Here is a 14,954-nt window from a genome sequence, read left to right as displayed (position 1 = left end):
AGCAGTCAATAAAAAGGCCGTTACATTTCGAAGCGTACAGACATCTAAGATAAATCAATCACCACGGACGGCCGCAAACCAACTTTCCTCGATGTTAGCTAAAATTGGACTTGAAATAAACGGAAAACGTGCTTCTAATCAAAGTTCATCAGAAAATGCAAAAAAGATCGAATTGCAGGAATAATGTAAATTATGAGCAATGTTGAATCTGATACACAAAAGGTTTTGGAACTAAGAATATGATTTATCCAATCAATTCGAATTTACCCTACTCTCACATTGCTACACTAGATATCGTTTTTGGGAAGGATTAACCTAACGCAACTTACTTAGAACAAAAAGCCATAACGCATGCACACGCTCATAAAATTTACTGCGAACTGGAGAGTAGAACCAACTTACCGTAAACTCGCCGGTTATTGCGTCGAAACCCACGTGAACCGTATGCTCGAAGTTTGTCGGATAGCTAATGTTGGGTTTCGAGTCATTGGACGTTTTTGACACCTTAATTTTGTTTTTGAGCGTCTTCTTCTTGCGATCCGTGTCGTCTGGTTCTGCAGAAATGGAATAATGATAAATGCTAATTACCATCAATAATATATCAAGTTAGAATTTGACTGTCAAATTAAAGTTTGTTTGAAAATCAATTTATTTTTCAATAAATGCTTTTCTCAGTGTTAAAAGATGCTGACTATGAACAGCACCAACACGAAGAATGGGGAAAATATTCAAATCGACGTTACCTTTCGGAAGCGGCTTCATGTCAACCGGCGCGGTGCTATCAATCCGTTCGCCACCACCGCGATTGCTGGTGAGTCGAACCGGGGGTGCCGGTGGCTTATCTTCTTCGCTGGACATTTTTCTATGTTGCTATTTGATGCTATGTTTACCGGAATGTTACCGGGAACGCTATCACAGGAGAGGCGGTGTTTGTTCAAAACTGCCCACCGGTGAAGAGTAGGGTTTTCTGTGGCCGTTCGTTGATATTATTATATTTTATACCGTAATGACTATATCACACATAAACAAGCTTTTTAACTCGTTCCTTCGTTTAGGGATGCTCCACAACGGAGGTAAATACACTTACACTTGTACACGAACAGTCCTTTAATTTTTTGACATTGAACACAACAGAAGCACTGAAACAATAATTACTTTCTTCTTCACAAAACAGTGCAACGAATGATGAGGTGCCACGCTAGTAACGGACACTGCACTTTACACTAGGTTCGTCGCCGATGTAATCCTTGGTCCGAGTTATGATGGGTTCGTCGAACGGATTTATGTGCTGGAAAAGAAACGGAAGGAAAAGCAGAGAAAAAAGGAAACATTAAATATTGCTTCACTAAATCGGTAGATTGTCAGCTGTGGGATGGACGTATTCAGTAACGACTGTTGTGTCTGATAAGTTTTGGACAAATGTATCTGGGTATATTTATATAATGTATACAGATCTATGTTTGAAGTTGTTTATGATATTTTTTTAATCCTGTAGTAATCAATAAATGACATTATCGTCATCGCCTATATCGTATTTAATGATTCAATTTCAATTCTTTCCAATCGACGATTAATAATGTCATTCAACGACAAAGTACACATAGTCGGAAAAAACTCTTATCGATGATACCGAGTGATTATGATTATCCAGAATTTTCGGCGATTTTCTTTGGATGTTCGTTCCATAAGAAGCGTTATGTTCGAAACGACTAACGCATGGAAGCGTTTTCATAAATTCGTCAGAGAAAAAAGGAGACTGAAAATTAATACTCGTTGCTCTAATTTTCACAGAGTGTCATCTGCTACGCATGGAAGTTGTTATGTTCGGAACTCGACGTAAGAAAAATAAAAAAAATAGTTGCCCCGTCAAATATTTTTGCTACAAAAAGTGCTCTGCCAGAAAAAAATCTGAAACCCCCTACCTCAAGCAATCCATGCCTTTTGTTTACTTTTCGTCGTTCGTGAAATCAAAAAAATACATTTTTGCGCGATGACTCAATCGGTCCGTAAACAGTGATTTTCAATAAAAACATATCTTCAGAATTGCTCGTCAGGTTATCAAATAGTGATAATTAGGTGATTTTGATTACTGATTTTTGAAACTAAACCGAACATCTATAGAACTCTGAGCATTTCAACTTACCCCATTTTTTCAACTCCAGGGTAAGTTGAAACAGCAGTGAGAATCGACTTTTTTACACTTTGTTGCAGGTTAAAATGTAAGAACTAATCAATGGTGCCGGATGTTGTATGCCGGTGTTTCAGTATGAATGAATGATGATAAATTCAAAAAATAAGAAACATTTTTCATTTGTTCCTAAGTATGATGTACATAATTTATGAATACACAGATACATAAGACATTATTTGGATTTATTTTAAACCAGATTCCACAAAACATCCTCTCCTCCCTAAATGTGTTACGTAATACAGGGAAACTTCGATATAATGTACATTTTACCTCGATATAACGTACAAGTTTTCAAAGTCCAAAGTAATATTTTTTTGAATATTGGTTTTTCTGAAAGAACAATAAATTATCTGTATTTTGATATTATATCCTGATTTATACTTTAACCAATCCCGAAGTACAACTGTTTTGTGATTCCGGATTCTAGATGAATCAAATTTCAATCAACAGTACGAAGGGGAAAATTTAGAGAAAGGTTGGCTTCGTCTTTTATCTGAATTTATTCATTAATCTTACTCGAACACCAACACAATAAAGTAATATAAGCTACGTTTCTGAGTTCTTTATTATGCTTCTATATAACGTACAATTCGAGGCAACGTACAATTTTGAAAGTAAAATGTACGTTATATCGAAGTTACCCTGTATTTGTATATTTGAATGATCCCAAAAAGCTCATTAGTGGCCGCTTTGGCTGGCTATATTCATGAAATCCAAAAATTTTGAAAATTTACATTTTTCTGAACATCCAATATGTATCTCAATTTTTTACCGGAAGTCATCTGCCATACCTTGCACATGCTGCAAACAGATTTAAATTAAGTGATTTAGTGATTTTTTAAATATCTTTCAAGTTGAATTAAAATAAAATAAGTAAAAAAAACTTTTTAAGCTAAACGGTTTAATTGTGATTAAACATAATAATGTACTAAAAGCTAGAAAATAATTAGGCAAGTAGCAGTTATCACACCTCTCCTTCATTAGTCTAGGGCATTAATAAGACTAAAATAAAATCGTGGGAGCATCTGATGAAGTCGCTAATTGTGGATAATGGAAATCCAACGTGGTCAAATTTCTATTAATGTGGGTCAGCGCTACAGACAAACATGTTACAAACATACAAACATACATACAGAAAGATTACAGGGCATTACGGTATACCTTATCGACCGATAGGGTACTGTATGCTAGTATTTATCGACACATTGATACAATACGATTTATTGCAAATGAATATAAGCTGAGATAACGTGATTAATTGTGGCTTGTCGTCATGGATCATAACTTGATTGTATTTAGTTTCTCGCACATGAATGTATTGGAGGTAATAATTTGATGTTTAATAAGTTTTTCATCCTGGTGTGATTAACTTGCGTGCCCGTGTGATTGTAATCATACAGAAAACATAGTAGCTTTCAAGATGGAGAATCGAGATTATCCATTTAGAAACAGAGAGTACTCATACAGACAACTTGTTTACTTCGACGCTTGATGTTCCGGCTATCCGAGTCACGTTACAATTGGGGCACTTCGACAGTGTGAATTTCAGATTGTGACTTCACTATGATGAGTCCCCTCAGGCCTGTTGTGTATGTAATGAGTGAAAAAAAAACGTACGAATCCTGAAGAACGTATCCGGGATGTTACTGAATGCAGAAATTTTCTAATACTTCTAACAAAACTCGTCATTATAATATAAAATTGCTAGCTGACGCGGCAAACGTTTTTCTGCCATATAAATTATATCTAGTGAATATTTTGGATGTTAAATAAAATAAAACTAATGTATTGTAAGTGTGGTTTTACGTTTTGATTCATTTGTTGATGAAGATCAAACGAAGAAATGGTCTTGACACGTCCATCACCCCGTCACCCAGACATGGGTGACACTTTCCTCGTTCAAATTGAATAGAATTTTCAAAACTTATTTGATGGAATGGCATCTAAATATAAATTTAAATCATGAAATCAAAACTATAAAAAATGTAATGTTTATTCTATACTTTGAACTACTGTTCCATACGAAACCCATATTACATAACATTGACATGTGTTATTGTTGTCAGTTCGTCTTCAAATTGATAAGAATATTGCTAGATCTGATGAAAGTTATATACAATCAACGTTTGACCTTCATTTCAGATTTTATCCGCAAGAAACTTAGTCGGATTGCGTTGGGCGACGAACATGTTAAATAAGCACTGTATTAATGCTTACATAAGGCCCATAGAAACGTCAAGTTGCTTTCCTTTGGTTTTTTTCCTAGAAAAAACAGGAAGTGGGTTATATCTATGGTATAACCGCAAGGGTGACGTAGGACTATCGTTGATTTAGAGATCATTTGTATGAAGTTGAATCTGAATTCATTCTGAATGAATGAATATTTGGAGAACTTCGAAAACGAGAGCGTTACGTTGGAGTCACAAGGTTTTATGCATCCAATATTGGATACGGAAATATCCTACTGATGGGGAAGAATAATCTTCAGAAGCTATCCTGTTGATTGCGATTGATTGAAAAATCACAAAACCTAATGTATTTGGTCACAGTGTTACATGAATAGAAAACATTAAAATAAACTCTTTCATATGAATATAATTTTAAATTCCCAGAGGAACTGGCAGATTATTTTCAGTAACGATTAGATATTTCCACATTTTCCTCGATACTGGAAGCCCACCAGTGGTTAATGCTAACTCGATAACCATCTGTTAATAGCACTTGATTGAAACATATTTGGTCACAGTGTTACATGGATAGAAAACATTCAAATAAACTCTTTCACATGAATGTATTTTTAAATTCCTAGAGGAACTGGCAGACTGGCTGGAACCAATCGGGACCCGTACAAACCTTTTACAAATGTTATTGAGATTTTAATAAGTTTCTTCGTTATTTAGATTTACCGCGCACTGTTTGGAATGCACACTGTTATATGAAAATTGCTTTATTAGATTCGAACCGGGGTACTTCTGCAACATGTGTGTTTCTCTGTTGTGTCTTAGCAATCTGGACCACTATTGATACAGATAAATGAATTGAAAATAGTCCTATTTCAATAATCGCTCAGATACCTGCTCAAAAAAGGTCTTGTATGATCTGGTCTGGGAATAAACAAAACAATTCTACCGTAAATCAGTAATAATTCAAAGGTTTATGTTATGTTTATTTCAAGACATTTGCAGCCAGATACCCAATGTCCAATGTATAAACGTTTTATCAAAATGCTTGTAAGCATTATATGGTAGCACTAAATGCATATATAGGGCATTCAATAATGTTTATATGCATTAATAATGTTGATATAAAGCCTATAAGCATCATAAGATCAGATATACTGCCATTTGACATTAGAGATGCTGAACTTTGAACGATAGGTTTGAACGTCGATCGAATTCCACGATTCGATCAAAATCGATTTTTGCATTCTGAAATTCATCCGACTCAAATTCAATCGTTCTATGCAAATGTGTAACCAAAAACTTGTTTCAATAGCCTTAAAGTTGCTTTCAAAACAGGCTATTGAAATCACCAATTGGTATCGCGCTCGCTTACGCTCGGAAATCCACTCAGTTATAATTGAACAGCGATTGGAGCATGTTGTCGCTGTTGTGGTGAAGCTAACTTCGTTTATCATGAAAGCGCTGATGAACGGTGTCACCAAGAGCCTGCTTGTGCACCTTAGGACAGAAGGAAATCCATCAGGAGGAGAATGATGCCACAAACGGTTCCGCTTGAGAAATCGGAGCAGCCACCACATACACGCGCGGAACTATTTTCGTTTGGTTGCCATCCAGCGTCGAGAAGATTCCGGAAAGATGTTATCGTTGCTGAGTAATAATCTACCTGTTCCACTTAGAATTGAAAAATACATTCATGCGAAAGAGTTTATTTTAATGTTTTATAACCATATAACACTGTGATCAAATACATTTGGTTTTGTGATTTTTCAATCAAGTGCAATGAACAGGTGGTTATAGAGTTAGTATTAACCACTGGTGGGCTTCGAGTATCGAGGAGAATATGGAAAGATATTATCGTTGCTGAAAAATAATCTGCCAGTTCCCTTGGAATTGAAAATTACATTCAAGCAAAAGAGTTTATTATGTTTTCTATCCATATAATACTGCGACCAAATACATTTGGTTTTGCGATTTTTCAATCAAGTACGATCAACGTAAGACCACGTCTTTCGGCAATTTATTAGAGGTGCAATGAATCTTAAGAAGGAATTCCCGCTCTACGCGCACTTGAGAACGATGTTCACTCAACAATTTCTCAAACGAAAGAAAGGATGAGCGAACGCAAAAATTATGTAGACTGATTGGATGCAATAGCTATTTTTTCTATTGGAAATGGAATACAAATCATATCACAATACCAGCAATGTATTATGTATTATACAACTTTCGTGTGATTGCTTCTTTTGCTGAATATTGTGCCTTCAACGTAACGCTCTCGTTTTCGAAGTCCCCCAAATATTCATTTATTCATTCATTCAGAATTGATTCAGATGCAACTAAAAATAAATGATCACTAAATCAACGATAGTTCTACGTCACCTTTGCGGTTATTCCACAAATATAACCCACTTCCTGTTTTTTGTAAAAAAAAATCGGACTTTCTTTTCAGTGACAAGTCGCCTCTCAATTCATAAAAGTTTGCTTTGTTTGCTTCGTTTGCTTCGAAGAGCCTAAGGCAGATCCACAGCAAATACACTTCGTAATGAAATGGACAATCTCTTTTAAGCAAAGCGTCAAGTGAGTTGCCTGGTGAAGTCATGATCTTTGCACCATCAGCTCCAATGCTATTCAAATAAATTTAGTATGTAATTTTGTCTCTCTTGAACAACGAAACCATTTCGTCATACAACGTCCTTGAATCCATTTCGGTAACATGTATAAGGTCATAAAAACAATCATTCACGAACAGTATACCATCCTTCCAATAGCTAGTTCTGGTTACTAAGGGTGCTCATACTCTGTTTGACCGAAGCCAAATATTTGACTTATTGGATGCCTAAAATATTTTTTGGTCTGTTCTTTGAACCAGCCGGTAGGGGAACCGCGGGTAAGACGGACAGTGGGGGTATGATGGACAGGTGGTTGATTTGTATAGTTGCATTATGAATTTTAAATTTCTGTTGATGGAAACCTCTTCTACATGCTATTCTAGAATATTTAAACCATCTTATGACAATGAATACTGATCAAAAGTGAAATAGGGAAACAAAAACCGAAAATCAAACATGATTCCGCGTGTAGATGTAATTTTTGCGGCTTCGATATTAAACATTTTGAGTGGTTTAATTGCAAAATTGAATTCGCTAATGGTTATATTTCGGTTTGTGAGTTGACAGAGAAGCGATATTAGGTATGTACGGAAAAGTAAATTCATTCGTAAGTAGTAATTTTAAATTATTGCAATAATTGCACTGGTGGGGTTGAAAAGGACAGTTACATCCATAATCACATCCAATGCATGGTGGAAAGTGAAGGGAATAATATTGAACTCTTTTTTATATTGTTTTCTCTTTTTGTTCTATTTCAGTTACTGGACGCACAAACACTGAGAGAGAGCGAAATTTTATCAAAAATAAATAAAAAAAATAAAATTTTATCGCTCGCGAGAGGAATAATTCTACGCTTCATAAATTATGAACCTGCCCATATTCTTCCCACTACATGTCCATTATACCCGCATCGATAAAAATGCGTTCTACTTTTCGGCTTGTTTGAATTTCATTAAAAACATTAAAAAACACATTTTTATAAAACATTTGGCCAATTATTACGAAAACCAGTATATTGAACTGTAAGAAATTGGTTTTAAGTTTTGGAAAACATGAGTTTCCAAAGAAACAATTGAAGTTTTTCTTAACATGTCTGTCGTACCTCTATCTTCCCTACATGGTTAGGTTATCTTAAATATTTCAGTTGATATTTTTTCATGTTCGATGTTTGACATTGTTTGCCGCTGTTGATAATTGAAGAGTGGCGAGCAAAATAGTGTTTGTACAAATTACAAAGCAAACTTAGTCTATCAAAAAGTGTCAATTATTTGACCTCCGGACAAACAGGCCAGTGACTATTTCTTCGACAGATCCGTCGATTCGTAGGCAATCAAACTGAAATGACTGATTGGCTCCTCGTGTTGACCATCTCCAAAATTATTCATTAAGCTGAATCGGTTCCGTACTTTTCGAGTTTTTGACGCGTACACAAACGAACAGAACATTTATATATATAGGGTTGGGGAAAAAGAAATGTTGTATTTCTGATCTATATTTGACGCTTTATTTAAAATACTTAAAATTCTCCAATTTAAGTCAAATATGCGCCGTTTTGTACGCAAACTTGTTGTCATTTAGAAGGCAACTTCATCAAGCTGCTCACAGTAGAGAACCGAGTTGAGGGTCTGGTCATAGTTGAGCAGCTCATAGTGGATGATTCTCTTCCAACCCCACCAACCCCACGAACCTTCCTGGCCGTCAATCCGGACTTGGCGATGGCCGGCTCACCGCGCTTCGACCACGACTTTTTTCGCTTTAGGTTGTCATACGTGATCCACTTTTCATCACCAGTCACCATCTTCTTTAAAAATGGATCGAGTTCGTTCCGTTTCAGCAGTGCATCGCAGGTGTTGATTCGGTCTAAAAGATTTTTTTGTGTCAACTCGTGTGGCACCCATACATCCGGTTTTTTTTCTGGAATCCAATCTTCTGCAAATGGTTCCAAACGGTTTTATGGTCTATACCGAGTTCCTGGTCAATCGAGCGAGTGCTCACATGCCGGTCTACTTGGATGATTTCAACGATTTTATCGGTTTCCACGACGATTGGCCTACCAGTATGGGGTGTATCTTCGACAGCCACTACACCAGAACGAAATCAATCAAACCTACGCTGTGCTGTGCGAATCGTTACAGTATCGGGTCCATAAACTACACGAATTTTTTCAGCCGCCATCGTTGCAGTTTTACCTCGCAGGTAGTAAAAACGTAAAATATGGCGAATTTCTTGCTTGGTGGACTCCATCTTTGACGCGCTATAATTTAAGATGCCATATACTATAGATGAGGGAAATCGATAAATTTTAAATCACTTCAAAACACAATTTCAGTTCATGATTTTGTCAAACACGTGGAAAAAAGATGTTTCCATCACATAGAATACATATTCATTGCTGAATAGTCGATTTTCATTAGAAGCTCAATTTCAGAAAGATTTTATATATGACCAGAGTGCTCATATATAAAATCTTTTTCATTCCAATTTTCCAAATTTTTATGCCGTAACAATACTCCTTGAAGTGAGTTGTATATTGTGTCCAACTTTAAGCTCAATTGGTTCCGTACTTTTCGAGTTTTTGACGCGTACACAAACGAACAGAACATTTTTATATATATATAGAGATATGTTGGTACAAATTACTCACAAATATTGCAGTAGGCAATTATTGACGTAGGACTACGTCTAACCGGAAGATATAGGGGGTGAAATGGAAATCTAGGCACTGAACAAGTAGGAAAAAATGCAAGATTTGGAACGTTTATAACTCGAGCATTTCTCAATAGATCGCAAAGGTTTTTGCATCAATTGATAGGAAATATATCTACGCATCTATCATAACGAATAACATTTCATTTTTCTTGAGATAAATAATTGAATAATTGTGAAATATCAAGCATTGTCAAAATGCACTATGTGCCCATTTTTGATTGGTCCATTTTGTGCTCCTCAAATCGTACCGACCAAAACGGGCAACAAGAGCAGCAGCGAAATAGAATGAAGCACGATTGGAAAGGAAAAAGAAAAAAATGAACGAAACATTGGTCGCAGTCTCACACATGCGTAATTCTCGAGCCAGCCAGTCAGCTTAAAAATCCCCGCTCCGCTGCCGTAACGATCATTCTCATTCAAACCGTACACCACATCGGTTCGCATCACAACACATCAACAAACCAACACAAGCAGCCATGTCTGGACATGGTAAAGGAGCAAAAGTGAAGGGAAAGGCAAAATCCGTGTTGGAACCGTGTTGATCTGGAGTTCCCCGCAAAGGTAGCTAGGCCGAGCGCGTTAGTACCAGTGCACCAGTCCACCTAGCCAGCGTTATATTGTTTCGGCCGCCGAAGTGATCGAGTTAGCTGGCAAAGCTGCTCGCGACGATAAGAAAACCCGCATTCGGAACAGAACACATTCGGTTCGGTGGACATCAAGACAACAGGCAGTTGCAGCGAGTGGTGAGTGGCAAACGCAATCGCAAAACGGCAGCAGGTAGCAGAAGAAAAAAGTTTGTTCTTTATACAAACTGCTTTGGAGGCAAATCCAGAACAAGGCGGCATCGAGGGCGTTCGAAATGGTTTTTTTTCAAAACCACGAGTACTAAGTTTTCTAAATTGGAACCATTCCATAAAACAAGGCCCTTATCAGGGCCATTAAACCTTCCAAAAAAGATTTTAGGAAATACAGTTCAATGCTTTCTAAAACATTATCCAAAATAATAATAAAACACAAATTGATTTTTTCATAATTTGTTTGCCAGGATCTGATGAGTATGTGAATTTGGCAGTTGTTCTGAGCTTATTGATAGTTGGGGACTTTCCTAATTATTCAATTTTCACCAATTCTTAAATTGTTTCCAGATTGAAAGCACAGTAATCTACAATTAGTTCGACATTTAGCTAATTGGACGGACATGTAATGTGACTTATTTAGTTGGACATTTTTGTAAACATAGAGATCCAAATTATGATCCCACATTGAAAGTCGACACTGTACCACTGTCATCGCAAATGTTCAATTACAGGTTAAAATTACCTCCAATCCGACACTGAGTAGTGGTAATGCGACGTGTCATTGAATGTAATTTACTGTAAAATATGTCACAAAGCTGGATGGGAAGAAATTTTCCAACTGTGAAAGCTGTGGCGAGTGGCAACAAATCGCTAAACAGGAAGGTTTAGCCGAACAAGATGGGGATATCGAGTGATAACAAAACAATAAACTCTTTAGATTGAAGATAATTTTGTGATCCTGAAAAGGACCCTTTTTAGCCTGCATGTGAATCCAACGAGCGAACAAATCATAATGAATGTATTTTCTTCTTCTTCTTTTTGGCTTTAAGAGGGTTTAAACTTTTCAGTTCATTCGCCTGAATGTATTTTTTTGCCATCGCTCCCTTTTAACGCTCATTCATTCGTTTCGTTGGACTCGCCCCTCTGGCTGAGCCTGCCGATTTGTCTCTATCCTGTGAGTGTGTACCGCTAGAGTATAAAACACGCGGTCCCTGAAAAAATATCTTATTTTCTTTCAAACCGTAATCCCGTGTGGTTGTACGGCATCGGCATCGTGGACGTAACAAAGGAGGACAAGTTAAGGGAAAGGCAAAGTCTCACTCGAACCGTGCAGGTCTCCAGATCCCTGTTGGTCGCATTCACTGATTGCTCCGCAAGGGTAACTAGGCCGAACGGATTGGTGCCGGAGCACCAGTATACCTAACAGCGATTATAGAGTTTCGGCCGTCGGAGTGCTCGAGTTGGCTTGCAAAGCTGCTCACGACAATCAGAAAACCCGCATCAAGAACAGAGCAGCTTCGGTTCGGCGCTCATCAAGGCAACAATTAGTTTCAGTAAGTGGCAAAGTGTTTCTCCGGCACGTCGCATTAAATGTAATTTACTGAACAACATGTCACAAGCTGTGAAAGCTGTGGCGAGTGGCAAACGCAATAGCTAAACAGGAAGGTTTAACCGAACAAGATGGGAATATCGAGTGATAACAAAAACACAACACCAAAGGTTCTTTTCAGAACCATCAACATATTCATAAACAGTAAACAGTAAACTAATCCATTTTTCAGGTTGATAGGTAGGTATTCACGTAGGAGAAGAAAATAAAACAATATATTTAAAATATATATTTGACAAAAGCTGTCCCCTTTGTATAGTCCTACGTCACTCCGGTTATGTCCTCGACATTACCCACCCGTCTTTTTTTTAAATATAAAAATCGCACGCTAAGGATATTTTTACAAATCAGTGTTATGAGATGAACCTGGGTTCGTTCTTGCTATTTATACTAATGCAATTTCTTGAAGTAAATTAGTAAATGAGTGTATTGAAGTTCCAACAAATTTCAGAATGCAAATGACAAATGCACTTGCCAAATTTTTCATCTTATACGAACTTATGCACGCTCATCTATTTGTTGAGTTTTTGAAAAGTACAACAATAATACTTTCTACTAGAAATCAAGTTGGATCGTGTAACACAACATATACTGTATCTTGAAAGTTTCAAACAAGAACTTGTGTTAATTAATGGGGGTCAATTTTTAGACCTCGTCGATGGCGTAATGGCCATCTAAGCTAAGTGTTCGGAATTCGAGACAAAACGCTATTTAAGAAAAAAATCGAGTAAAAACTCTCCTAAAGGAGACTCTTAATTTTGAATACCACGGATTCTAGCTAGTTCCAATTGGATTCAAAATCCATGATGATAGTGATACAGACAATACTGATATCACCAGTACGTGAAAAGTACTTGACGTGGGAGTAATAATTATATCAACAGAAAGTTTTGATTATATTTACGCATCGAAAAAAAATGCAATTGTGACACAGGTGAAAATACCTTATTTATGATTTTATAATCCATGCCTCCCTGTTTAATGAGCCATACCACACGCTGACCTTCACATTGCGCTTATGAGCAGGAGGCAAAGAAGTGTGGATCAAAATAATTACATTTAATGCTTTATCGCCACGTTGTTATATCTTACGGCACGTAGGAAAACGATAAGTCTACAGACACTCGGCGACAACATTGCATCCCCAAAGATGCACGATGCATGGAAAGTCAATACTAGCAGGAGAATACTATCCAACAAACGACACACAGTACAAAGTATTCAGACGGCACCATGCCATTAGTCCGGTCGGGTGATGCAAAGCTTGGAGAGAGCTGGCGTCATGAAATCGCGTCGTCGTCCGTCGTTGTCACACCGACTGATATATGGTCTGGCACGAGGCGCGTATAGGTACAGATCATGGAGAACATCCGACGTGCAGTGTGTGACTAATCTAGACCCGCGTGTGGATGGGGAACAGTCCTATATTGGATGCAAATCATTACTTTGACGGGAGAGATGTGAAAATCTTATAAGAACTCTTGACTATGGTCCTCCAGCGGGTGCCCCCGTTGACAATACTGACGATTAGAATGATGTTGGAGGCGACACGCCACTCACTCGCGGTGAAGCACTTAAGAGATTTATTTATATTTAAACTTGGTTGTTTTCTTTACACTTCTTCCACATCTCACGTTCGGCTAGTCTCTTGTGTTGTTTCTTTTTTTAGAAAAAAGGTATATATGAGAGTGCCCAATGTGTGCAAACGAACTGTGAGCATTTCCAGTAGAATCTCGTGCTCTATGACAGCTGTCTTGGACAGAGCTAACGAATTCAATATGCAGTCAGTGATAAGAAACTCATGACACAATATATTTGTCGAACGCTATGATGACTCAGACACTTACCATTCACGGTTTTTGTTGTTGTCGTTCGGTACTTGATTTTGTTGCTTGCAGCAATTCCAGCCAGAAGTATCCAAGAGTAGGGAACCGGAATGTGTCAGGCCGTTTTGAACACACAGAATGGAGAAGAAGAAGAAGCCGATTCACAGCAGCAAAAATCAATCAAATAAGAATTTTGTTGCCCTCTACTTTCGTGGTGTGCGTGTGCAGAAGTTAACCACAATTCTCCAGCAAAGCAGTCAAAACGTCAACCGAAGTCATCAATTTTATTCCAACCAACATTGATCTTCTGGGGCCGTATCCAAACCAATAATTCCCTATTTTACGGGGTTTCGGTATCGTTTCCTATTAGTTTACAATACGCCATGTATGCAATTTTTTAACTCTTAAATCAACTCCAACACCGTATTCCTTTTACTTGCGATGTATTTGTTTCACTCTATTTTCGCTAGCTTCCAGACTCATTCACGCTGTTTCACTGACCGATAATTTTGATTCCGTACTTCCTGTTTTAAACTGTTTCTGAACATCCACACGAAAACTCTCGAATCACGATTTTTTCACACCGATGCTAACCGAATCCAGGGGAAAAACTAAGCCGAGTCGGAAACGAAAATGTTTTACATCGAAAAAAGCCATTCACTGCGAAACACCACACAGAGAAAAAAATCTCTATTCCACTCACTCCCAAACACCCTCACTGTCGCTAATTTGGCAGTGAACATTAATTTTGGGGTCACTCGCGGATGGTAGCGTACATCCCGACGATATTACTGTATTGAAATTACTTCCGCAGTGTGGATCCTACTCCGGAACAGGATCTTTCATATCGAATTCAGCTGTGCTGATGCAAGTTTTTTTCCTTCTTGTACTCACGGATGCAGAGATGGCTGCGATTCTCGTCGATGGCTGTCCGTTCTTGCTGTCCGCGACCACAGTGAAACGGTTCTTGGATTCTTTCTTGTGTGTGCTCTCGTTGCGTGAACTGTCAACGTTCAAACGCGACCTCTAGACTGCGGCGTACGGCAAACATATGAACTACAACAGTTTGCCACCGACCGCTTTCACGGTATGAAACGGGTTTAAATGACAGTGTTGCTAGTTATGGTCGATGTTTATTATTAGAATTATCAATGTAATCAATCATATAAGAAAGCATTCTTGATTTCGCATTCATATTCTTCAACTGCCTCCCCGTCCAGCTACAGTATTCCTGGTTAATTGTTTTATA

General features: G+C 37.7%; 1 protein-coding gene across 2 annotated transcripts in view; it reads right to left on the bottom strand.

The window, feature by feature from the left end:
• The window catches only part of LOC129775164 (serine/threonine-protein kinase Pak), a 99,292-nt gene extending 84,608 nt beyond the window's left edge, over positions 1-14,684 (bottom strand). For both annotated transcript variants that reach the window (XM_055779534.1, XM_055779535.1), the window contains exons 1-3: positions 13,727-14,684; positions 744-1,288; positions 403-554 (exon numbers count right to left, since the gene is read on the bottom strand). In XM_055779534.1, coding sequence (XP_055635509.1) covers positions 403-554; positions 744-858 — 267 coding nt within the window. In that variant the 5' untranslated portion in view covers positions 859-1,288; positions 13,727-14,684. The remainder of the gene's footprint in view (positions 1-402; positions 555-743; positions 1,289-13,726) is intronic.
• Positions 14,685-14,954: the final 270 nt, after the last annotated feature.

The sequence above is a fragment of the Toxorhynchites rutilus genome, chromosome 3 (assembly GCF_029784135.1).
Source record: "Toxorhynchites rutilus septentrionalis strain SRP chromosome 3, ASM2978413v1, whole genome shotgun sequence".
Taxonomy (NCBI): Eukaryota; Metazoa; Arthropoda; class Insecta; order Diptera; family Culicidae; genus Toxorhynchites; species Toxorhynchites rutilus.
This window is presented reverse-complemented; position numbering and strand designations above follow the sequence as displayed.